This window comes from Sciurus vulgaris (assembly GCF_902686455.1).
Source record: "Sciurus vulgaris genome assembly, chromosome: 3".
NCBI classification, from domain to species: domain Eukaryota; kingdom Metazoa; phylum Chordata; class Mammalia; order Rodentia; family Sciuridae; genus Sciurus; species Sciurus vulgaris.
Window position 1 is genome coordinate 169995018 of NC_136463.1, and position 26316 is coordinate 170021333.

The 26316-nt window shown below is 44.0% G+C and overlaps 2 protein-coding genes across 5 annotated transcripts in view; both read left to right on the top strand.

The window, feature by feature from the left end:
• ARPC2 (actin related protein 2/3 complex subunit 2) overlaps window positions 1-18056 on the top strand; it is a 30320-nt gene extending 12264 nt beyond the window's left edge. For 2 of the 3 annotated variants that reach the window (XM_079133011.1, XM_079133012.1), the window contains exons 5-11: window positions 1864-1909; window positions 4828-5014; window positions 6332-6425; window positions 12838-12964; window positions 14553-14653; window positions 14986-15086; window positions 17750-18056. In XM_079133011.1, the coding sequence (XP_078989137.1) occupies window positions 1864-1909; window positions 4828-5014; window positions 6332-6425; window positions 12838-12964; window positions 14553-14653; window positions 14986-15086; window positions 17750-17774 (681 nt within the window). In that variant the 3' untranslated portion in view covers window positions 17775-18056. The remainder of the gene's footprint in view (window positions 1-1863; window positions 1910-4827; window positions 5015-6331; window positions 6426-12837; window positions 12965-14552; window positions 14654-14985; window positions 15087-17749) is intronic. The other variant, XM_079133013.1, reaches the window with a different exon arrangement.
• A 148-nt stretch (window positions 18057-18204) lies between these two features.
• On the top strand, window positions 18205-26282 carry GPBAR1 (G protein-coupled bile acid receptor 1). Of its 2 annotated transcripts, none has more exons than XM_079133007.1 (2): window positions 18205-23444; window positions 24914-26282. In XM_079133007.1, exon 2 carries the CDS (start codon window positions 24992-24994, stop codon window positions 26060-26062), a length of 1071 nt encoding a protein of 356 aa, XP_078989133.1. In that variant the 5' UTR covers window positions 18205-23444; window positions 24914-24991; the 3' UTR covers window positions 26063-26282. The 2 variants fall into 2 exon arrangements, with proteins under 2 accessions (XP_078989133.1, XP_078989134.1); XM_079133008.1 differs by having other exon boundaries at window positions 25025-26282.
• Window positions 26283-26316: the final 34 nt, after the last annotated feature.

Genomic DNA, 26316 nt, shown 5'->3' on the forward strand with positions numbered 1-26316 from the left:
CCAGTAGTATGCAGTGCAGAATTACAACTCAGATAGCACACTGGTTCAAATTCTTGTGGTTGTGGATATTACTTTCCCCAAACTCTTTAGGAGAAGTGGCACATGGGACACCTGAAGGTCAAATCCCTTGTGCCACCAACAAACTCTGTGACCTTGAATTCATTCCTTCAGTTCCTTTCTGTAAAAGATCCCTTGTAGTGCTGCCCAGATTATCACTAACTAGGAACTACACATGGCATTACTTAACCTATTGCCTTTGAAATTGTGATCATAGATCCAGGCTATAGCCCAAATTTTCAGATTGGAAATTTCTTCTAGCTCTTGGAAGATGATTAAATAAACATGTAAAATATTAGGAAATTATTGTCCTATGGACTATTTGCAGGCTGTTACCTAAGATATTTCCAAAGAATATATAAGAATGGGCACAGACTTGTGGAGATAGCTTAGTGGTAGAATGCTTGCTTGGCATGTGTGAGGTCTTGGATCCCCAGCACCACCAAAAATAAAATGTGTTATAAGAGAAGAACCTCACCGTCTAATAATTTTCAAATGAAACACAAAATACATGGTTTATTCCTGGGGTTTGTTTGTTTGTAGTACTAGAGAGTACTTTGGACATAGATGAAAAGGAAAACACCATTCCTTCAGATGGTTATCACTCTACTGAGAACACAACAGTACATAAGACAAGGGCCTGCTCACATGGAGCAGGACTCTAGTGCTACCTGTGTTCACAGTGCTTTTCTCTGGCTACTAAAACTCTTTGAAACATGTATGTATAACTCTATTAAGATAAAAGCTTGTGCTTTTCATTTTTAATTTTGTAATTCAGCATAAATTAAATACTCTAGTATCCCAGAAAATACTTATTTGTGGTGAGAGAGTTAAGAAATAGACTGGCTGCCTATAGACAAAATCCTGCAACCTGTTATACTACTGAGTTTTAGTGTACTGGCCTCATTTTTACCTTCTGAGGAATACTGATGACTTTTCTCTCCCATAAGTTTTCAATGAGGTTTAGTAAATAGTCCAACTCTATGTTTTTACTGAAAGTACAAAGACTGCTAAGTGCTGAAAAACTTATTAGATTGGTACTGACTTTAATAGCTACTTCTTTTCTATCTCCAAATAGCTGCCTGGCCGCTGCTTAATGTATCCCATATAACTTTTAAGTCAGAACTGTTCCTTTTGAAATAAAAAGTATGTTTCTTTATGTAATTCAAGAAGCAGATTCCACCAAGCGGAGCAGTCATACTGACAAAGAAAAAACAGGAACGTGTAAATGGGCCTCTGGTTTTGTCATTTACTTCAAAAAGCTGAAAAACAGCCAGCAATAAGTAGTTGGTTTGGGGGCAAAGCCAAGTAGAGTGCCTCCAACTAGTCCAGCCAGTGTTAGTAACTGGCTGAGATTCCATTATCTACTGTCCTGTCTTAAAAGCTTTTAAGTCAGTTCCCAACAATCCTGATTTTCTTTCTATGTTCACCTGAGTTAGTGGTTTGGCCTACGTCTAGTTGGTATAACCATCTGTTCTCTAGGCTGGCAGTTGTCATCCTTCTGCTCTCAAAAACAAAAGATGATTAAGTACAGTGCAGGATGTGAAGGAGAACAGAGAGTGACTGAGTCTGGTCAAGGCTTTGAAAGACAGCTCCTAAACTAACAGCTTCTGAATTTCAGTCCAGTTTGCAGAGGGACCTGTTTGGTGACTTCAATAAATTTGCTTCCCCCTCTAGCTTTCCACCTGCCAAATATAAGTTAAGAATAATACTGGCTGAGAAGAACTTGTCAAGTACTTTGAGCCTCAGAAATATTGAAATTTTCATGGACTTTGGATTGACTTTTTTTTTTTCCCCCCCTCCTAGTTATTAAAGAGAGTGTACGGGAGTTTCTTGGTAAATCCAGAATCAGGTATGTAGTCATGTGAGCAACTATGGAATAATATGAAAAGAGACATGTCCTGTTTGTATTATGATTTTCCTAACCAGAGGATTCTATTTAAATATTATTCATTTTACAAACCTCTCTGCAAAGGCCCAGTCTCAGTTCCACTCCCTCCATAGAAATAGCCTTTAAAGCATTCTGGGGCTGGGGATATAGCTAAGTTGGTAGAGTGCTTACCTTGGAAGCACAAGGGCCTGGATTCAACCCCTAGCACCGCAAAAAAAAAAAAAAAAAAAAAAGTAGTCTGTTTTGGGGTATGTAGAATTGATGTATCTTATTAGCATTTACTTGATGGGACCAAAATGATTCTTCCTTAATCTTTCAGCCCGTGTGTTGCCTCTGTTGACTGTGGTAATTAAAATGTCTCTGAGAAGACTGATGAGCAAATACTGATTCCACTCACAGCCCCTGGCAATACCATTCCCTGTATACTGTGTATTTGGAGAAGAAATAGAAATATTCACCAACACTATTTTCATATTTTCAAGTAACAAAAATATCAGCCCCTTCTTTAATCCATTTTCTGATAGATGACCTCTGCCTTTCTTCAAAGGAATTGAAATGCACCATGCCATTCATGAGTATCAGAGCTATGTTCTTCTGCTTTAAAGAAGGTTTAATGTGTAAAGATGGGGTAGCATTTTTAACCCCTATGATACAATGGCGTGCCTCAGCTTCAGAGGTAGCATGGCCCCAGAATGAGATCCTCATAGTAAGACCATTTGAACACAGTATTTATTCCTCAAATATTGTTACTTTATACCTTGACTTAGACTGTTCTGAGAAGGACAGTCTTTCCCTGACCCCCTTTTAATTTGATAAATTCACAACATGACTACATGACTGCCTCCTGATCCCATTAGAATTCACATCTCCTATACTTTTGCTTTTGGTGGGGGACAAATCTAATAAAGGTGCCTTTGGAATGTGCCATGTTACTAGGAGTATTTGTGGATGGAAGCTTTTGTTTTGAGAGGCTGCCGAGGATCAAACCCAGGGTCTCACGTATGCTAGGCAAGTGCTGTACACTGAGCAACATTCCTAGACCCTGGGTGGAAGCCTTTGGAGGCCATAAAGAACACTGAAATATGTTAATCTCCTAATTAATGTAACAAATGTATCACAGAAATAAAAACCAAGATAAGTAACACTGTAGGCTTGAAGAGGAATCTGGAATTTAAGAGAGGAATAAAGAAAGAAACATCTGGAACATATGTTAGAACTCTTGAGCATGCTTGTCACAGCCAAGATCCAAACATCGGGAGCTGTTGTTTCCCTCTCTGGGTCTTCTCTTGTATCTCTTGCTACAGCACAAATATTGCTAAATGGCAGATCCTGAGTTCCTATAAGTGTAAAGTATCAATATGTGAAAGTAGCATCTTTTCTTTGTTTATTGGATTTACTTAGGCAAGTTTGGAAAACTCAGCTGACTATACTAGATTGTTGTTTTTCTTCATTCTCAATATCCTATTCATTTCAGAAATCTTATTTAAGGTCAGACTTTAGTTATAGTTTTATTTTACTTGATTTCATAGACCCAGCAAACCTCTATTTGTTTATTTGGTTTTCAGGTACCCAAAATGTAACAATGACTGTTATTTAATACTAGAATACCAAAAATATGCTAAGAATTATCTAGAATAAAGACGTACATGGCCCATTTTCTTGAAGAAGTAGATCAGCAAAAAACAGATCTTAGGAATGCTCTTGGGATAAATTAAGTATGTAAGCTTGATATTTTCAGAATTTTGAGATCCATATAGTTGTGATGAAAGTATTCTCATCAGTTGTCTAGAATGTGAAATGATCCTCACTGATGTAGATACCCTTGCAAAAACATGCATAGACTTTTGGGCACATATTAGTCACTTGATTATATAATCAAGTGGTCCCAGTCCTGTTTCCTGGAATTTATAGTGCACATGCAGTAAAGAGGCAGAATGACCTAATGATCAACAAACTTAGATTTCAGTTCCTTTTGCCCCATTTATTGATGCTGTATTCTTTTAATATTTATAATAGTCTCCCCCATTTACCTACACCTTTTTTTAACAGATGAGGAAATTGTACAGGTTAGGCAGTTTTCTAAGGTCACAAGGTGGTGAGGCCAAGTTTGGACTCCATTCTGTTCTGCTCAAGAGTCTTGTACTTGTTTGTCATGCTGCATTGAGCAAATCACTGCTTCTTTGAACCTCTTTCCCTCTGTAAAATTAGTCCACATGCAGTAAACCTTATCTGGCTAGGCTTTAAAGAATTGTTACAGAAATCAAATGCAGCAAAGTTTAAGTTTAAAAAGAAACTTCAAAATTTTTACAGTATATACAAATAAAAGCTATTGGGAATGTATATATGAGCAGACACTTGGATTTTCTTCCTTGCCTCTTTTCACAGGGGGTTTGCAGTGGTATGTAAAAGGATATGTTTTATTAGAAAGTTACCCAACTCTGACCATGTTGGCACATTAGACCAGCTGAAAAAATTATGTATTTCATTATAGCTTGACATCATGTATGGTCTCCTTTCACAGCTCTCTCAGGAACACTAACTTTCTAATCAGATTTTCTAGATTTGACTTCCATTTTATGTTCAGAATGTCTTTGATATTGATTCAAATTTTTGCTTAGTGTGTTTTAATTAGCTATAAATATTTACAGGAACTTTACAAGAATTAAGATTTTTAGGGAATTGGCCAACATTCTACTCTTGGTGAAAACTGTAGATACTAAGAGAAAGTGAAGTGTCATCAGAACCTGAAAAGTTATTTGTTGTTATTGTAAATTTGTTTTTAATGCCTCTAGTCTATTTACTTAAGAAATTTGGTTTGTGTGGGTTTTTTTGTTTGTTTGTTTTTAACATGACTGCTGGGTGATATTTTCCCCCTTTAGGATACAATGTCTCTTTGCTATATGACCTTGAAAATCTGCCTGCATCCAAGGATTCCATTGTGCATCAGGCTGGCATGTTGAAGCGAAATTGTTTTGCCTCAGTCTTTGAGAAATACTTCCAATTCCAAGAAGAGGGCAAGGAAGGAGAGAACAGGGCAGTTATCCATTATAGAGATGACGAGACCATGTGAGTATAAAACCTGTTTGTGGCCATCACACCAGAATGGTACTTAGTGAAAAGAAATATAGTATAGTCAAACCTTAAACTCTATTGTATGTATCCCCCTGAATTGCTTTTCTCATAAAATTTTTTTTCTTTTTTTTAATTTGTTCTTTTTAGTTATACATGATAGTAGAGTGTATTTTGACATATTACACATACATGGGGTATAACTTCCCATTCTTGTGGTTTTAGAGTTACACTGGTAGTATATTCATACATGAACACAGGAAAATTATGTCCAGTTCTTGCTGTCTTTCCTGTTCCATCCCCCCTCCCTTCTCTTCATTCCCCTTTGTCTAATCCAAAGTACTTCTATTCAAACCCACCCCCACCTTCTGCCCATTGTGTATTAGCATCTGCCTATCAGAGAGAACATTCAGCCTTTGGATATTTGGGATTGGCTTAGTTCATTTAGCATGATAGTCTCTAGTTCTATTAATTTGCCAACAAATACCGTAATTTCATTCCTCTTAATGGCTGAGTAATATTCCATTGTGTATATACAACATTTTCTTTATCCATTCATCTGTTGAAGGACACCTAGGTTGTTGGTTCCATAGCTATTGTGAATTGAGCTGCTATAAATATTGATGTGTCTCATATGGTTTCTTGAACCATAATGTGGGGGGGGGGGGGGGATAGGCCACTTTTCCTAATCTCTGTATATCCAGAGTGAACAAAAGATGAAAAGAAAATGCCAGCCTTTCCTTTAAGGCATTAATATTTTGAGTCCTCTTTAAGAGAATATCCCTGAGCTGGGTGTGGTGGCTCTTAAATCTGTAATCCTAGGACTCCTGGGCTAGAGGACTGACAGTTGAAGGCCAACTTGGGCAGCTTAGTCTCAAAAATAAAAAGGGCTGGGGGCGTAACTCAGTAATAGAGTGCCCCTGGGTTCAATCCCTAGTGTCACAAAAAAAGGAGAGAGAGAGAAAGAATAGTCCAGATCATTAGACAGCATAGGCTGTTAAATGGCTTTCTGAGAATCACTTACTCTAGATTACATGTCATGCCTGATATGCAAGTTAATAAAATCTACTTTTGATGATTTACATTTCCTACCTCCTGGGGATGCATTTATTATACTGACTTTGTTGGTCACAAATACTAATCTCGCAGCATGCCTTTGCTTTATGGATTCAATGATTCAGAAACTTCAAACTGTAGTCATCTTTACTTGAAGTTATTTTTCTTTTCTTATTTCTCTTTTTATTTTAAGATGAAGTTATTGTCAGAACCCCACTCTGATTTTGTACTTACTCTCCTTGGTTTTGTTCCTCTCAGGTATGTTGAATCTAAAAAGGACAGAGTCACGGTAGTCTTCAGCACAGTGTTTAAGGATGATGACGATGTGGTCATTGGAAAGGTATTCATGCAGGTATGAAGTGGACATCTTGGGGAGAAACAATGACAGCCATGCATCGTTGTTTGGTACAGACTTATGTCTGTACCAAAACACACTGCAGGCATAGAAGTAAGAACCAGTGGCTCTGTTGATGTTGGAACTTGCTGAGGGTAACGTCCACCAAACTCACTGAATGTTATATTTTAGTGGTTTTGACCTTTTGTAGAACAGGGCAAGAGGGTGCTTTGGGTATTAAACACATTAACCATGACTGAATATTAATTATCTATCTTCCTATTATGGGGTCTGTTCTTGGCGTGCTTTGTTGTACAGTCTCTTAGCTGGGTGTGATGGCGCACGCCTATAGTTACAGCAACTTAGGAGGCTGAGGCAGGAGGATTGTGAGTTCATAGCCAACCTCAGCAAAAGTGAGGTGCTAAGCAATTTAGTGAGACCCTGTCTCTAAATAAAATACAAAATAGGACTGGGGATGTGGCTCGGTGGTTGAGAGCCTCTGAGTTCAATCCCTGGTACCAAAAAAAAAGAATGGTCTATGGTAAATTCTTCAGTAGTAGATCACTGCATTCATAGATGAAATTGTTGACCTGGTGGACAGGCTCATCTTGAGTTGGAGTCACTGTAGAGTGCCTCCCTAAGAAACAGTTCTTCTGCCAAGAAGAATAATGGGGGTCTAACAGGACATTTCATGATTGGATGGTACAGTTTGATTCATTTCATCCATTGTAGCTGCGGTATCTTGTCTGCTAGCCAGTTGCTGACTCTTGGACAAGAGCTCATTGTTCAGGTGGGATCCAGTATTCAGGCTGATAGCTCAGCTTGTGAAATCAAGTACGGTAGTTAAAATTTTTTTAAGACCTTAGTACATTCATTTTGTTCCTTGGCAGGGTAATACGATTTTAAAATTCTAAAAGAGAATCTTTTTTTGCCAAGTGGAGTTGAAAGACAGCTGGGAGAATATGTATATGTAGCCCTTTAAGTGACTGGGAAATCTTCAGAACTGATGTTCTCAGTTTGATCCATCTCTAGTAGTTTTTTGTGTTTTGGCTAATTAATCAAACTGGTTTGAGAGGCTCTGTGCAGAAAAATTGAAATACTTACACTTTGGCATTTGATAGTGCTAATACACAAATTTTGAAGGTCCTTAAAAGTAAGTCTTGAAACAGGCATTTCATGTATTTTTATGAGAATTGACAGGGAAATTTAATGCAGTAACTTAGAATTGGGCTAAATCCAAACTGAGGAACTAATTTTAAAAGCTATGAAGCATATATTTAGATTTGGATGGGGTTTTTTGTTGCCCCCCCCATCTTGTTCCATTTTATTCCAGGAAATATCTTAAATTTATTTTAATACTTTAAACAGACTTTATCCTGGAGAATTTACTGGAGATGCATTCCTTAGAAGATTTTTTTTTTCTTTTCTTTTTTTCTTTTTCCATATGAATTTAAACTCTTTCCTCAAACTCAAATAATGGGGTTAGGGACTCAAATAATGGGGTTATCTAAAAGAAACCATCTCTCTTTTTTAGTTGTCAATAGATCTTTTATTTTATTTATTTATATATGGTGCTGAGTATCAAACCCAGGGCCTCACACATGTCACGCAAGCATTCTACCACTGAGCTATAACCCCATCCCTGAGAAACCATCTCTTTTGCATTTTTTGAACTTCCATCATTTCTCATTAGTGACTGTCCATTGGAGGAATGGGAAAAGATGAGGTCAGAAAGCGTCTGCCCTGCCACCCTTTCCGGATTCAGAGGCTAGGGTAATTGGAGATATCCATAACACTGGGCTCTATCTTTATTTCTCCCAAAATAAATCACCTTAAATATTTTTCCTAGTTTTAGGATTTTAAATTTCTAGGAGAAAGGAGAATAAATGCACAGTACAGAATGCTGTGACTTTGAAATGCAGTTTGAAGTTCCTAATGGTCATTAATCCACTTGCTGTGGGCCTTTGTGGACTTTCCCCTGCTGGCATGCACAAACGACCCAATCAGAACACAAGTTCTGCTTTTGTCACTTGGCAGGCAGTCTCTGAGGGATGCTTTCTGCCTTTGGGGGAGTCCTGTTCCCCCACTCACAGAGGTGTCTTGCTGCCAAATGGGAGGTGCATTGTCTTTGTGGGCATATCAGCCAAGCCCTGGAGAGAGCCTGGTAGACCTCATCCTTTCAGACTCATTCCATGAAAAGCAATAGGACCAGCAGTTATGCTCCTGGAGATTAACATATGGTGAACTAGAATTCTTTTCATTTTATAAAATCTTTAAGTCAAGCCAGTAACTGAGAAAAGTGAAGTAGAAACCACTGATTTCTTTATGTTCTGGGACAAGACAGTTTGGCAGTTCGCCTCTTAGGCAATTGTGAAGGTATATTTTGAGAATACTTTCTACCTGTATTTCCTGAGAACACTGCATCAGTCAGTAATTTTGGTAGATATTACCAAATTCTTCTCTTCAGGGGATTGTACTGTTTTCTCCGAACTAACAGTGGATGAGTGCCCATTTCTTTCTTTCTTTTTTTTTTTTTTTTTTTTGTACTGGGGATTGAAGTCAGGCACTCAGCCACTGAGCCACATCAGGGTCTCACTGAGTTGCTTAGCATTGAACTCACGATCCTCCTCCTTCAGTCTCCCGAGCTGCTGGGATTACAGGAGTGCTCAGCACCTGGATAGGTCAGTCTATGTTGCCACGCATGGTAGTGCATGCCTGTAATCCCAGCTCCTCAGGAGGCTGAGGCAGAAAGGATCACAGGTTCAGAGTTAGCCAACTTAGCAAGGCTGTAAGCAACCTAGTAAGACTCTGTCTCAAAATAAAAGGGTTGGGTGTGCGGTCAGTGGTTAAGTGCCCTTGGGTTCTATCCCTGGCACCAAAAAAAAAAAAACAAAGAGAAAAAAATCTTTTCTGTTAAAGACCATGTGTTTTTCTTTTCTTCTGAAATGTCTCTGTGTCCTTTGCTCATTTTTCTGTTGAGTCAGTATTCTCATTTCTGCATATGCTAGAGAAGTTAGCCTTTCATCTTCATCTGATGAGAATGACAGCTATTTTTTCTAGTTTGTCCAACTGTGTTTTATGGGATTTTTGTCTCCATGTGGAAGTTTTGTATTTATGTAATCAAATTGATCAGCTTTCTTTTATGGCTTCTAGATTTTGAGTCAAAGTTAGAAAGCCCTCCCTTCTCAAGGTTATATTTAGTATTTTTACAGTTTTATGTTTTACATAAGAAAATATTTTTTCTGTTTGGAGTTTCTCCTCATATATGCTTTGAAAGATGGATCTGTCTTTTTTTCTGAATGGCTGCCATTGATGCCAGGAGAAGTTATTAAAAGTCTACACTTGCCAGGCACAGTGGTGCATACCTGTAATCCAGCAACTTGAGAGGCTGAGACCAAAAGATTGCAAGTCCAAGACTATCCTCAGCAATGTAGCAAAACCCAGTTTCATAAAAGGGCTGGGGCACAGTGGTCCATGCCTGTAATCCCAGCGGCTCAGGAGACTGAGACAGGAGGATCTCAAATTCGAAACCAGCCTCAGCAACAGTGAGGTACTAAGCAACTAAATGAGACCCTGTCTCTAAATAAAATACAAAATAAACAGCCTATGATTATGTCCTGATTTAAGATGCTACTTTTATCATGCACATTTATCATATACTAAATTGCTATATCTATTTGTATTTGTTCTGAATTTCCTATGATAAATTATACTTTGATGGAAGAAGTAATATCCTTATATTCAAAAAACATCCTAACCATAGGGAAAAAAGGAAGGCAGTATGGTTGGTTTACATGTAATAAAGACACTGACAAAGATGGCCCTGTTGAGACAGAGTTGTTGTTTTTTAAGTATAATTTAAGAGAGATAACAAGAAGCATTGACATCAGATTAAAATGTATTATTTTCCATACACAGACTGAAATGCTATTAAGTCACCACAGGTTTACAGATTCCCCATCTGTTGTGAGTAACACATGATTACCTGTGATTTTGAGACTTTTAAGACTGAGAGACACTGAATAAACACAAGAAAATATGGGCATTTATTTGTTCTATTTGATCCCGTAAGGCTAAAGAGTAGAAACAATAGAAATTAGAAAACTTCCCAACCCTTTTGTAGAATTAAAGTCATTTTCCAAAGAAGGACAATTTCAGAAATTTTGCTTTGGGATTATCATTTGGGATGATCTTGACTCCTCCCCTGCCTTCCCAGTTTTTTTTCAATTGTGCAACAAACTGTTGAGAAGGAAGCTAACCTAACACAGCTTATAATCATCTCTTCCACAAACCTTCTGAAGCCAGGCAGCACTTGTTTGGAGGCTGTATATAAAATAGGCAGGATGTCAGATTCTGTTCTGTGGGACTCCCTACACATTGTCTATCCTTTGCTAAGGCCTTGCTAATCAGGGTGTGTTCCTACCTGCAAATGGAAAGAAACATGCTTCTTACTCCTTTTGTGGTGCAGTGATCCTGTATCAGCTGGGGCCAGAGCACTTTCTCTCCTCCAGCAGGCCTGTGCTGCAAAGCTTCTTTGAAGGACAGAGGAATAGAAACAAAGATGAATAAAGCAGGAGCTGTGGCTTAAAGAACTCAACCTGGTAGGGAAGCCATATGCATCATATAAAGTGTTATAGAAATTTTGTAGAAAAGAAGTGGCAGCACCAACAAGAAGATAGCCAGCTCTCCCTGGCTATTGGAGGTGGCATTATAGAGGAGGTAGTAAGTGGGCAGCAGCAAAAGAACATAGCAGATCATACGACTTATGTGACCCTGCTTTCAGGTTCTTCAACCTCAGAGCTTTGGAATGCCCTCAGCTCCACACTTCTGCCCTGTCTTAGAAGGTTTGCTCAATGAATGAGGTCTTTTTTTTTTTTTTTTTGGTGGGGGGGGGGGGGGGTGGAGTGCTGGGAATTGAACCCAGGACTTAGTACATGCTGTGTACCACTGAGGTGTACCCCTAGACTACTCCTGCAATGAATTTGAATCATCCTGTGTGCTAGAAAGTTAGCAAAGGGATGCCTTACATCTCTCTTGTTTATGTACATAGGAATATATGGACCGTAAAATTCTGAGGTCTAGAAATTAGAAAATAGAAGAAATAGCCTGATTTTTACATTCTCAATCTTTTTTTTTTTTTTTTTTTTTTTTTTTTTTTTTTTGATAGTTTAGTGATAGTTTTGGTGAGTTTGTTAAGGGTGATGAGCTCTTGTATAGAATGCTGGCATTTCGTTCAGGGCCACTCAGGAACAAGATTTAAAAATATTTCTCATGGTACAAGGTCTTGCTATCTTTTTGAACACCAAGACAACTCATCATCTTCTCCCAAGAAGGCTTTAAATTTGCTCTAGAGTTTTTTGTTTGTTTTGTTTTATTTTGTTTTGTTTTGGTTTGTTTTGTTTTGTTACCGGGGATTAAACTCAGAGGCATTCAATCACTGAACCACATCCCCAGCCCTATTTTGTATTTTATTTAGAGACAGGGTCTTGCTGAGTTGCTTAGCACCTATCTGTTGCTGAGTCTGGTTTTGAACTCATGATCCTCCTGCCTCAACATCTTGAGCCACTGGGATTACAGGCGTGCACCACCATGCCTGGCTGCTCCTAGAGTTTTAATTAATGAATTCTAAGTGGTGACAGGTTTCTAGGATACCTCAGAGAATAAGAATTGGGCAAAAATCTGGTGCCCAGAGATCATGGTATTCCTGAAACTGGAAAAAATGGAGGTGAGGGCCCAGGGAGCACTGGGAAATTGGTCAACTCATGAGAGGCTTTCTGTGCATAGATAGGAGTTAAGACCAACTAAAGCCTGGGTGCCATTCACCGTTTGCCATGAAATTTTAAAGATTTTCTTAAAAATCCAGCCTTCTTTCACATTTAATCACAAGACAATAAGAAGCAACTTATCTTAAATGTAACCAGTGCTTTGCAATTTGTTTAGATATAATTTTATCACCTATGTTAGTCTAAAATGAGAGAAAGTAGCTGGGATTGGTGCACACATGTAATTCTAGCTGCTCAGGAAACTGAGGCAGAAGAATGGAAAGTTTGAGGCCAGCCTGACAACTTGCAAGAAGCAAGACCCTGTCACAAAATTTTAAAGGGGGAAGGAGAAGCACTTGAGGGTGTAGCTCAGTGATAGAGCACCCCTGGGTTTAATCTCCAGTACTGCAAAATAAAAATAAAAAGAAAGGGAAAAGGATTAGCAGTGCTTTGCATCACATTGGAAGATCTTGCTTGTTAAGTACTTTGTAATCTCTCCCTTTTAAATCTGAAGTACACTGTAGCAGTCAGCACTTTATAGTTCTGGTTGGGCATAGTTTATTTTTAGCCATCTGCTGGTCCAGAGGGCTACAGAGGTGCATAGGACAAACACCATAGCAGAAGTTGCTGCTCATCCTATACCAACTTATCTTGCTTTGTCTCCATAGGAGTTCAAAGAAGGACGCCGAGCCAGCCACACAGCCCCCCAGGTCCTCTTTAGCCACAGGGAACCTCCTCTGGAGCTGAAGGATACAGATGCTGCTGTGGGCGACAACATTGGCTACATTACCTTTGGTGAGCTGGGTGCAGTTGCCACTCATGTGGCTGGCCTTCATGAGTTCACACAGCAGAATGCCTAAATCAGAACAGCTTGGTTAATGTTTTCTGGTAGGCAGAAGCAGGCATATCAGTTTGTTCCTGTTGCCACCACTGTGCCTGTGGGAGGGTATCACGGTGCACTGATTATAGAGCAAGCCAGGTCCTATTTTTGTACAGTAATCATTTCCTTTTCTTTTTTCTCTTTTGTAAATATGAAGGCAGAAAGGGTAGCTTTTGATGTCAAGAGTTAGGGATAGAACCACATCATCTTTGCTAAGCAGTTAGAGTTATTGTCACTTGATATTTCTTGGTGCTTAAACCTGAGCTCAGCCATGATCCACTTACTCTTCTTTTCCACTGAAGAAACAAACTTGAGTCCTTCCTCCTTCAGTTGCTTCAGCCTCGTTCACAAACACTATACCTAATGACACTGAAATGTCTCCTTTTGTGAAGTTTTTATTTAATTCACCTTTGATTCGAAGGTGTACCTGCTTATTGATGAATCTCTTGATTTATCATATTATGTTAAATCTAAGATAGATATATAGATAATATATATGTGTGTATTTTTCCCCCCACTTTATTGTCCTTGAACCCAAGGTGTAGCTTAATTTCATGGTATTCACAGTTTAATTGGCAGCATCTCTCTCTCTCTATGGTACAGAAGGCCATGGTAAACTTACAGTCATGTACCTGGTAGATTCTTTGAAGTACAGTTATCTCCTAGCCTAGTGTTCATTTCTTTTTAAGCCAGGACATTCCTTTTCATTTCAGCAAAACTTCATAGAACTTGGGGATCTTCCTGATAGTAAGATCAATGAGTAGAGGAGGTGTAAAAGATAAGAGGATGCCAAAAAGCCCAGGGAAGGGAGTAATACAGGCCTGCAGATGGCTGGAACCCAGCCTGTCAAGAAGGTTCAGATCCTTATATACCCTACTGTTTGGTTTTCCCAACGAGAATATAGGATGTTCTCTGGAATCGTGTTTCACTAAAGGCTTACTCTGTACCTCAGCACGAAGGACCCAGGACAGGCATCTTTGTTTCCTAAATGTGATTTCTTTTTTTTTTTTTTTTTTTTTTTTCCAATTTATTTTTATTTTAAACAAATGGGATTCATCTCATTTCTCTGTACATGAAGTAAAAGCATACCATTTGTGTAATTATACATTTACATAGGGTAAACATGATTTCTTATGTTCAGCTCCTTCCAGGTAGCCAGTTAGTGTCACCCTGGAGTCCAGTGAATTGCAGGGGCAGGAGCTGGTAGGCATGTGGCAGTCAGGAAATAGATTTTCCCACCACAGAATCCAGACCTGGAATGGGTGCTCAGGGCCAGGCCCTATTTTCTGCCACGAACACCCCTGTTTGTACTCATTGGCAGCACCCCCTGGCTATACTGTTCACCCCCTTTGTCACAAGGTTAAAACCCTGTCTATGATTACTGAAGCAAAGAGACTGAACTCAGGCAGCGAGAGCATGAAATTGCCTGCAGGCTGCCGATCTCTCCAGTCCTTTGGCATTCTTGCTGCACCCTGATGCCTTGTCTGTTCCCCTTACCCTCAGTGCTGTTCCCTCGCCACACCAATGCTAGCGCTCGAGACAACACCATCAACCTGATCCACACGTTCCGGGACTACCTGCACTATCACATCAAGTGCTCTAAGGTAAGGATGCACCAGCTCTGGATCCAGGTTGTTGAATTCTCTTAAGTAGATAGTTCCCGGGACTTCAAGAAATCATCCCCTGGGCTAGGTGTGGGGGAGTGACTTAGTCGTAGAGGGCTTGTCTAACATGCCCAAGGCCCTAGATTTGATCTCTGAAAAGGCAGAGAGATGAGTATTTGTTGTAGATTTGCTCCCTTTTCTGCTTCCTGTGTGACCTGGGTCAGTTCCCCTTGTATATGTTCCCAAATTTTCCCAGTGGTTATTCCTAATATAAGCAGGGTTGTCTTTCTAGAATATACCTCTATTTCAGTACTTGCTGTGTTTGTTCCCAGGCCTATATTCACACTCGTATGCGGGCAAAAACATCCGACTTCCTCAAGGTGCTGAACCGTGCACGCCCAGATGCTGAGAAAAAAGAAATGAAAACAATCACGTAAGTAGAACAGGACCCACCTTCCTCTCCTGGGCTAACCCAGAAGAAAACAGGTGCTGATGGCCTGGCCTACCTGGTGTCTAGGCAGTGCTACATGTGAGACCAGCAGGACTGGGCCTGTAGCTACCAGAGTGAAGTTGGGGTTCACAGTTTCACTTCTGAATGAACAGGAAAGGGTTTCCTTGTTTCCACATCTTTGTGAGCTGTAAGAATGGCAGCTAGAAAAAACAAAGGGACCTTTTTACCAAGTCACTCTGTGTGTGAGTTGAAAGGTCAGTCTCATCCTCCTTCTGGTATTACTAGAGATGGAGTAAATCACTTAAGGACATTTAGTTTTGTAAGAAGGCCTGGAGCCACCTCCAAGTGTCCGTTCTGGTCTGCTCACAGGAAGGTAGTGTGGAGAGGAAGGCCCCCTTGGTGAGGGTGGACATGATGAGCAGAGCTGTGAACACTATGGCTGTGTATGCAAGAGCCTAGCCTGGCAAAGGGCCTAGAAAGTTCAGTGTTTGGATAAGGTGTCAGATCTTGGTTCTACTCCTGGTAAAATTGGGGCAGTCTTGTTCTCAAGGTGGTCACTGCGTATCTGCTCTCTTGGTGCCAGGTGAATTAAAGATCTTGAGGTAAACTAGACTCCTACCCCAACCCACCCCTGCCTCAAGGCCAGTGCATTTGCCAGTACAGTTGCTGTTGAGGGAAACCTTTGGTGGGCGTGGCATGCAGGGGCACCACGCTCCTTCCATTGATGTGGGAGACCTCTTCTACCAAGTTAGTTTCTGTTGCCATTTGAAAGGATTCAAGATCTGTCTGACTGAATATTGAGTAGTAGGAGAGGGTTTTCAGTCTCAGAAATGGCAGGTGTTTACACAAAGCAGTTGAAGTCACCCCCAACTTCAGTCAGAGGCCTTTCTGTATTCCGTGTGGCTACCCATACCCAAAGGAGTGGCAGTCAGACTGTAGCTGGATCCTCTACCTAGAGTGGGATGTCCAAATGCTATGCCATGAACTGGCTACCTCCATTCCACTCTGCAGCTGCTTAGCATATCCTAAAGTGGCAATGCTAGGAAAAAGGTAGGCAGGCAAGAAGGTGTCTGGGGACATGCATGTTCTTGCTGCCCCTCCTTCCAGAACCTTGTGTCCATCCTGGCATCCGAAGTTCTCCCTTTGCTTGCTTGCTCTTCACAGGAGTGCTTTTCTTACCAGGGACTACTTTGGTGACCTTGAGTGTGAGGCAGCCAGTTTCATGCCACTTTCAGGGCCAGGAGAGAGACAGTTCAGTAGAGGCCAGGAGGAGAATTGACAGCTAGGTACAGCCAAAGGGTGGCACATACCTGTAGTCCTAGCTGCTCTGAAGGCTGAGAAAGAGAACCACTTGAGCCCAGGAGTTCAAGGCCAGCCTGGGCAACATTTTGAGTCCTGGTCTCAAGAAAAGGGCTCAGGGGGCGGGGAACCAAAAAAAAAAAAAATGATCCAGGTGTAGTGGCACACACCTATGATCCTACCAACTCTGGAGGTTGAGATAGGAGGATCACAAGTTCAAAGCCAGCCTTAGCTGGGTAAGAAATTCTGGATATTGAAATAGTTCCAGAGCTGCCTGCATCACCATTACCCTAGTAGTTGCTTGACTACTACGGCCAGTATTGCTGGTCTCACATGTAGCACTGCCCAGAAATAGCTTCCTGTCCTGATGGGGGACGTGGAAAAGGATGAGACTTTGAAGTGAACAGATTGTGCATAAACTTCCATCCCATGACTGAGAGTGGCTTTAGTTATTCTATTCTGTGATCTCTTTGGCAGAGTTGAGCCCCAGAAAGAAGAGGGAGGGAAATAACTGCATTTACCCTGAAAATCAGATTGTTATTAATGATTGGGAGGAAGGAGCTCAGTGGCTCAGCCATGGGCAGGAGAAACTGGGCCCCCCATGAACAGAATGGGAGGAATTTGCAGAAGCATGGACAGATGAAATAAGGGGCTGGTCCTGCTGTGGGATGCAGGGCCCTGGATCTCAGGTTGACTGGGAATCAGCACCCCCAGTGCTCTGCTTTTCATCTAGAGAGGCAGGTAATCAAACATGATTTCATTTGGGAATGAGTGAGACATCTGCACAGAAAAAATTGAGAGCCCTTCTGGGTAAATACAGGTGGAGCTCAGGAGCCTATAACCAGGCCAGAGTATGTTCACCACATGACAACCAAACTGTCTTTAACCTTGAAACTTTTGAATAGTGCTTGGACTCGCCTTCCCTCTGGTGGGAGATTAAGAACTGGTCTAGGAGCTCTCAAAGGGATCTGCTGGGTAGAGGAGCCTAAACCAACTAACTAGTACCAGGAGATTGAATGCATTCTGAAGTTCAGGTCCATCTGGGCCACCTGGAAATTGAAAAGTGATTCTCCATCTACTTGATAGATTTGGTGTCCTTAAGGGATTAATGTAGGCATTACATGGTACCCCAAAGCATTCAGTAGGAAAAATGATGGTGAAACCATTCTGTGAAAGCTGAGTTTTGGGCTTGCCCTGTGGCTCCAGTACCTCTGCCTAAAGAATCGCCCTTCCGTCCTCTTGTGTGGTGTTCTTTTGGCATCCCACCCTTACCGAGTCCAGGAATGTGGGGTGGAAAGAAAGAACAGCCAGAAACCAGCCTTCACCCTTACTCTCTGCTTTTGGAGGGGGAAGACGTTTTCATCCCGCTAACTCTTGGGGACAGAGGAGGAAGCGCTGTGACCGAAGGCTGGACCGCTTGCTGCTGGATAATCGTAGCCCATCGTGTTGCACCTCTCCAGGTTCTTCAGGGACCCTCCTTTGGGTTCCATTTTGTACGCGTTTGGAAAATAATCTGCAGAAACGAGCTGTGCTTGCAAGGACTTCATAGTTCCCAAGAATTTAAAAAAAAAAAAGAATTCCACTTGATCAACTTAATTCCTTTTCTTTTATCTTCCCTCCCTCACTCCCCTTCCCTCCCACCCTCTTTCCCCAGCTGTTTTGCTTTGCAATATGTTACTGGTAATGAGTTGCAGGATAATGCAATCTTAACTTGTTTTCTCCTAAGTATTTGAGTTCAAAACTCCTGTATCTAAAGAAATACGGTTGGGGACATTAATAAAGAAAATCTTTCTATCTTAAATGAGAATTTGCTGGGTTTCTGGACGGTAAGTCCATAAGAGAAGAGGAGAGAAGGGCAGATCTGCAACTGTCTTTGAACCCGCAGACCTGAGCTGGGAAACCTTAAGTTCAGGAGCTGTGCATCGTCTATCCTCACCTCTAGAAGGGAGAATGACTAGTTAGTGAGTTAGAAACTTCCCATGAAGCTTGATTGCTGGAACTGTGTGGCCAAAAAGCTCCTTGATAGTGACAGGCAAATTAAAGTGTTTTCTGGCTTATTCTGTCATGAATAATTTACAGCATTTCCCAAAATGTGCTCCATTTTGGTGCATGTAGTTCTGCAGGACGTCCATGGGTATTCAGGTATGGATCTCGTGCAGACTAACAGACACAGTTCTCTTTCTCACACAACATTCAAAAAGATGGACAGTTCACAAAGCTGTCTTTGGAGATGGCCACTTAACAGTGAGTACGGAGCCTAGCAGTGTGCTATCTGCTAGCAGGACACTGATCCCTGAAATAAAATTGGTTCCCAAAATTTGGTTGGTAAGGAATTATCTAGAGTTTTAGAGACATCCAAAATGGTCTGAGGGCTATCGTACTGGTTTCTGCCTTCCTGCTTACTCTTTTACTTTATGCGCATCTCGGGCAGTGTGTTTCAGATTGGTTTGAAGTTCATTAATGAATTGTGAAATCACCCAACTATATAAAAACCAGCTTTTTTTCCCCTAAACTTGTGATTTTGAAATACCTGTAGATTCATATGTGGTTTTCGGTTTTTGTTTTTGTGGTGTCGGGGATCAAAACCTGGGCCTTGTGCATGCTAGGCAAGTGCTCTACCACTGAGTTATGTCCTCAGCCTTACTTTGAGACTTTTATTTACCCTCCTTCTGGTTTCTCCAATGGTGATACCTTAAATGACTATAGTCTATTGTCACAACCAGGAGAGTGACACTGGCAGAGTCTGTCCACCTTCACATTTTATTAGTTATTAAATATACTTGTCTGTGTCTGTGTTGTGTATTTCTATGCATTTTTCTCATATGTGTAGCTTTGTGTGACACCAGCATTTTTTTTTAAATGGAATATCATGGAACTGGGGATATGGCTTTAGTGATAGAGCACTTGCCCGGCATGCATGAGGCCCTGGGTGCAACCTGCAGCACAAAAAAAATACACACATGTGGAATAGTATAGACTGGCTCAGTCAGGGTGCCACACCCATTTGGTATTGGTTTGTAGCCATTTTAGTTGCACTCCCGCCTGGTGGGAGTGGAGGGCTGTCTTTTAACTGAGTCACAGTCAAGAAGTTTGAGAGTCCCAAGTTGCAGGTTGTTCACTTGCCTTCATTTAAATGGATTCCAAGGAGCTCCAAGTTCCTTGGCCACCTACTTGTGGCAGGTGGAAAACCAGGCTAAATATAAATAAATACACTGAGAGATGTGTTGGGCCCCAAGAGCTATTTAAGGGGGTTTCAAGGGTAATATTGACTAGCAGCACTTGTTTTCTCGCTGGCTTCAGCATCACTCCTTGGTAAGCTGGAACTCTCTATGCTTTCTTGCATAGAATCAGATTGCTCTAAAGTACTACAGGTGGCAAAACCAGGTTATTTAGAAAATACAAAGTTAGGAGAATTAAAGGGATTAAACATTCTTTATAGTAGTAAATCCTACAGAGTATATAATTCCAAGATGCTTTGTCAGCATAAAAACCTATGCTGGTATAAACCCCCATCCAGGTCTGTCCCTTTCTCTTCACCTGTTTTCAGGACACACTTGACCTTGGTGTGGATCTAGTCTCAAAATTCTTGCTCCTTTGTGGGCAAAGAGACCTGCCATGACTCTGCTCTTTAGTCTCCCATAGGACAATGGGAGAGGAATGTCATGATGGGGGCCAAGCACGCTGAGGGGTGTGAGCTGGGATTATTAACAAGATCACTGCCCTGAGGGCCCACACCTGGAACTTTTAGGTGTCTTTGGATTTGAGCCGCAGGGGTATGAAAGCAACTGATTTAAATCCAAGTTCCGCCTCTTAAGAGTTCTGTGACAGCTAATTTCTTAATCTGAACCCTAATTGCTTCATTCATCCTTAACTGGATATAATGCCATCTACCCCACAGACTTCTTAAAGACAAAAGAACAGATAAATGCTTGTCACATCATGGGAATCTAATATCTATGTTTGTTTTGGTTTGGGATCTTGGCAATGCTGAGGATCAAACCAGAGGATTAATCCCAGAGCCTCATGCATCGTAGACAGGCACATTACCACTGCATTACATCCCCTGCCCTGTAATTATAACTTAAAATGCAACTTAACCTTAGTTCTCTTTATATACTGAAGGGGATCAGAAGTAACAGGATTATTGGGAGGCGAAGTCCAATATAAGCAAACCATTTTCAGGTTCTGGGGTTTTCCAGGCCTCCCTCAAGATGCTTGTATGGCTCTCACTGTGGGTTTGGGTGGGAGTGAGCCAATCAAGGGGGTGGGAATCTCCTTTCGGATGAAGTATACATGGATGACCTGGGCAGGAAAAGAAATGAGGGTACACAACAGCAAAGCAGAAGCTAGGAAAGGAAGTAACCCTGGCCGGGGCAACAGGCTCCTTGAGGCAGCTGATAGGAGGCAGTTGCCATTCAGTTGGCCCATCCTATTGTACCCTTGATCCAACAGCTACAGAGGCCTGGGTCTGCTTTGTGCTGATGAGTTTGAGGCCAAGCAATGCTGCCCTCTTCTGGGGATTGCCAAAAGCACTAGACTTCCTGTGACTCCTAAGCTATGCCCATACAGCTGTCCCAGACCTGGAGAATCTGACCAGGTTTGTTTGGCCATGCTGGGGATTGAACCCACGGCCTCACACAGGCTAGACTAGTGTCTACCACTGACCCACATCCCAGCCCTATCTTGCCATTTAGACCTAACAAAATGGACAATTTCTGCTGGAACAGCTGATCAACGGCTTCCTAGATCCTGGCCAGTCTGGATCACAAGATTTAAAGAGCTCATCTACTCTTACCACAGGGAAGTGGAAAGTGTTGAAGCAGCAGCTGAAGGAGGCCACCCAGGGTCCAGGGGGCCGCATGTACGACACCCACTGAACATTGTGACATTGTGAGTCAGCAGAGAAATTCAAATAATGGGATAGCAGTGGACAGAGGAGACCCAGGAGGCTTGTGGGCCACAGTCAGTCACCCTGACACATGCTGTACATCAGGAGAGCAGGTCAGGGCACAACCAGCCAGATGGAACATCTGGAAACTTGCACCAGTGCCTTCTGTGGGTGAAGGGGAGAAGCCTGGGGATGAGTCAGTCCCAGGGCTTGAGAGGAACCAGAGGATCTGGTAAGAAAGGAGCAGGCTGAGTGGGGGATAGAGCCCAGGCTCCCACCCGCATGAGTTGTACCCCATTACACGTCATGCCACACACAGTGTTTAGACAGAGCACTGAAGGAACACAGACATCCTGGATCCTGTGGGTAGGAGGCCAGGGCTGGGAACAGAGGCAGTCTGTTTATGTTGGCAGCCCCATCTCCGAGGGGCCCTACACCCACTTCTGTCCAGACCCCCGACTGAACTCTCCAGAACCCTGGATTTCTGCCCAGCCATGGCAGATAGCATGGATCTGAGTACTGTGTAGAGAATAGGTTTGAGATCAGCTGTTCTCTTCCTGTTCTGTCCCAACAGGAGTCCCACCTTTGCAGGACCCTGGGTCGCTCTGCAGTGCGAATAGAGCCAGCGTCCCAAAGCACAGAAGTCCCTTGCTCTCTGCTGTGCTCTTCAGTGAGGAGGTTGTTCCTCAGGTCTCACCTCCAGCCTTCTTGCTGTGGTTTCAGCCTTTTCCTTCCTGTTCTGGTCTTAAGGGAGTGTGGCCGGGCTCCTCTCCTCCCTTCACCCCAAAGCCACACATGATACGAGGTAGAAATCAGGCACCATACCTCTTGGCTTCTGCACCCTGATTTTGCCCTTCCCTCTCGCTGTGCCAAGTTTCCTCGGTTTCCCTGTGGAGTAAAAGTGTCATTCCCTTACTTTTCATCAGCTCCCTATCTGCCTTCCTCAGCAGAGCCCTAAAGGGCACAGGTACAGAAAAGGGCAGAAGTCCTAATAATGTTAGTAACTGTCCTCACTGAGTGCTTATGTACCGACTCCTGGTCTGTTTCACATGATCTTGTTTAGTGTCATAAGTTTAATCAGGTGTCCCATTTTGCAGATGAAAAAACCGATGCAAAAGAACTTTAGCAGTTAGCCCAAGTTTTTGCCCAAACTAAAGAAGGTAGAATTGCAGCCAGCTCTCATTCCAGCAAAAGCTCATGCCTCTACCGCTGAGCTACATCCCAGCCTTTTTATTTTCTGTTTTGATACAGGATCTCCTTAAGTTGCCCAGGCTGGCCTCAAACTTGCAATTCTATGTCAGCCATCAAGTGTCTGGGATTACAAGTGTGTGCCTTCATGCCTCCAACCATCGTGGAGGAGGAAGGATAAGAGTCATTTGTTGAGATGACACATTCCTCCCAATTAGGCATCAAGCCCTGGGGTGTTTGCAATTGCCTCTTACCCCATGATATTCCCTGCAACAGCCCCAAAAGTTAGTCTTATAAACTAAAAGGCCCATCAGTTGATGGGATGGGGGACTGAAGATCCCAACCACTGCCACCATCTCTCACACACATACATACACCACCCTTGTGTGTGCTGGCAGGAGTATGGGAGCTGCCTGTGCACTTGCCTGGCTGGCCACCAGGTTTAAGGATCATAAGGTACAGATAGATGCACTAGCTGATGCAGGAGGCAGTTAGGAAAGCCAGTCATTATCATTCATTAACTTAAAAGCGTTTTTCAGATGAACAAGGCAGTGACAGGCAAGAAGGCTCCCAGCTAGGGAGACTACCGCCTAAGTAGGGGGACCTAGGTGGCACAATGTAGCCTGTAGCCAGGGAGGGTTCACTGGTACTGGAGGATCAGGAGGGGACACAAGGAGCCAGGAGGGAGGCCTTTCAGTGGCTGCAGCTCAGGATGTGCCAGGTCCCACCCCCAGAGGCGGGGCCAGGGCAGAGCCCAGCCAGCCACAGCTCCATCCCTCTGGGAACCCAGGCAGTGCGGAGCCTGGACATGCAAGTTGGGGCTCTACTGCCCCAGAGCGGAGACACCATGCACTTGCCTGCCAGGACACCAGACTTGGTCCTGAGGCCAGCAAGGCTAGCTGCTGCGACTCCCTGACACTCAGGAAAGCCCAGGCTGGTGAGCAACACCTGTCCACGGCCACCATGTGAGTACCTATTCCCCTCCCGCCCATCTCCTCACATACTGTGGACACATCAGGCCCAGAATTGAAGAGGCCACTGCACGGGCCCAAGCCACCAGACCCTCCAGGGTATGTGGTGACCCAGCCTGCAACCTGCTGGGACATTACTCCTAGGGGCTGGTCCTTGCCTTTCTTGCCGTTTTGGTGTAGGTGGGGTGGAGGACTCAGGGTAGTGCTCATGACCTCAGCTCAGGCTAAGTTTGGGGTAACAGACCAAGTCTTATGGGGTTTAATAACGTTGATGGTGTAAGGAGGAAGGAGAACAGAAACTGGGGGAACTGCTGAGAAGGGAAAGATGTCTGGGCGAAAGGCACCCTGGGGAGATTCAGTAAGAGGAAACAGGAGGGGCTGGGGTTGTGGCTCAGTGGTAGGGTGCTTGCCTAGCATGTGTGAAGCCCTGAGTTTGATCCTCAGCACTGCATAAGAATAAACAAGATAAAGGTATTATGTCTATAACTAATATTTAAAAAAAAAAAAAAAAAAAAAGAGGAAACTGGAGCTGAGGGGAGTGAAAAGGGGCACCAGTGTAGTGGCTCAGGGCTGGGGGTAAGGTGGGAAGGGAAGGTATCTCCCTCAGCTCAGGGTGGCCATGGAGCCAATTCTGACCCGGGGCGGAGGGGGCGGGGGAGGGGATCCCTTCCTTATTGACTTTGATCCTAGCAACAGCAGCTGCTTCCCTGTTGACAGAGGCAGAAGCTCCCATGGGACCCAGGACCCCTCCCTCTGGCCCCAGCAAGTGGCCATGGGGCTGAAACCAGGGAACAAAGTTAAGGGAAGGATAGGGAGGCCAGGACAGAGCCAGAGAGGCCAGGCCCTGCCCACCAGCCCCTCCTCCATGTCCTCTTGACCCAGCTTTCGTGTCTGGAAGCATGGGGGTCCTCTCCCTGCTGCTGGCATCTTCATGTTCAATGCCAAGCATCCCCTCCCCCGCCCTGTCCTCCAGTTCCCAGGAAAAGCCTGTTGCTATCATGCAGCAGATGAGTTTATGGGCTGGAAGTCCTACCCGGAGGCTGCTCACTGAGCTGTAACAGACTGCAAGGGTGGAATGGGTGGAGGTGCAAGGACAGGGCACCCCGCTATACCCAACCTGGCCCACAAGAGACCACTCCATACCAGCCAGACCCTGTCATTTCCTTTGGTTCATGTAGAGCCTGGCTGGGTGGGGCAGGGGCTGGACAAAATGCTTTGGACGGGTTCGCCTTCCACTCTAAACAAGTATAAACACAGCTGCCCGGAGCCCAGGCAGATGATAGAAATGGGTGACGCTGCCTGATGGAGACTGGTCAACTGCCTGAGAGGCAGCCACTGCCCAGCTACTGTACGGGAAGTTTGTGTACCATACCTGATTTTCCCAGAGAAACCAAAAATATGAAATTCTTGTATATGATTTTTAAATTGGCAACTAATTGAAAACAGTGCGTATCAGCACACAGGATATGGCCCACGGTCTGGGTCTGCAGCCTCTGGATTACTGTGCAGTCTCCACCAGGAGGACAGTGACCTGAAGCCCCATGCTAACTCTGGCCACCCCCTCCTCCATCCAGGCATGCCGGTTGCTGCTCCAGACCTCCCCCGATCCAAGGCCCAAGATGACACCCAACAACACCGGGGAGGTGGCCACCCCCCTCCCCATGGTGGCTATGGGGCTCTCTCTGACCCTGGCAAGCCTCATTGTGGCCGCCAACCTTCTTTTGGCATTGGGCATCGCCCGGGACCACCACCTGCGCAGCCCCCCTGCTGGCTGCTTCTTCCTGAGCCTACTGCTGGCTGGGCTGCTCACAGGGCTGGCCCTGCCCATGCTGCCAGGGTTGTGGAACCAAAGCCGCCGGGGTTATTGGTCCTGCCTCCTCCTGTACTTGGCTCCCAACTTCTCCTTCCTCTCTCTGCTCGCCAATCTGCTGCTGGTACATGGGGAGCGCTACAGAGCAGTGCTGCGGCCACTCCGGCCCCACGGGAGCACTCGGCTGGCCCTACTCCTCACCTGGACTAGTCCCCTGCTCTTTGCTAGTCTGCCAGCTCTGGGGTGGAACCACTGGAGCCCTACTGCCAACTGCAGCTCCCAGGCTGTCTTCCCAGCTCCCTACCTCTACCTCGAAATCTTTGGGCTCCTGCTGCCTGCCGTGGGGGCTGCCGCCCTTCTCTCTGCCCGAGTATTGGTCACTGCCCACCACCAGCTACAGGACATCCGCCGGCTGGAACGGGCAGTGTGTCGCGATGCACCCTCTGCCCTGGCCCGCACCCTCACCTGGAGACAGGCCAAGGCACAAGCTGGAGCCACACTGCTGTTTGGGCTGTGCTGGGGCCCCTATGTGGCCACCCTGCTCCTGTCGGTCCTGGCCTATGAGCAGCGCCCACCACTGGGGCCTGGAACTCTGTTATCCCTCCTCTCACTGGGTAGTGCCAGTGCAGCAGCTGTGCCTGTGGCTATGGGCCTGGGCGATCAGCGCTACACAGCCCCCTGGAGGGCAGCCGCCCAAAGGTGGCTGCGGGTGCTGCGGGGAAGAGCCTCCAGGGACAGTCCTGGCCCCAGCATGGCCTACCACACCAGCAGCCAAAGCAGCATTGACTTGGACTTGAACTAGGGGAAGGGCTGCGGCTGTCTCCTAGAAGCATCTGTCCATCTCAGCCACCAAATCCCTTTCCGCTGTCCCCTCTTCTCTGGAACAAAAATCCTGCCCCTATTTGACCCCATCCTGGGGGAATAAAGTTCCTCTGGCCACTTATGGTTATCTCACTCCATGATCTCAAAAGGGTGGCCGGTGGAACGGTCAGAAAGAACCTGAAGTCAACGTGTGCCAAGGGAGATTCCACCTCCAGACCATGTGAACAAAGCTTG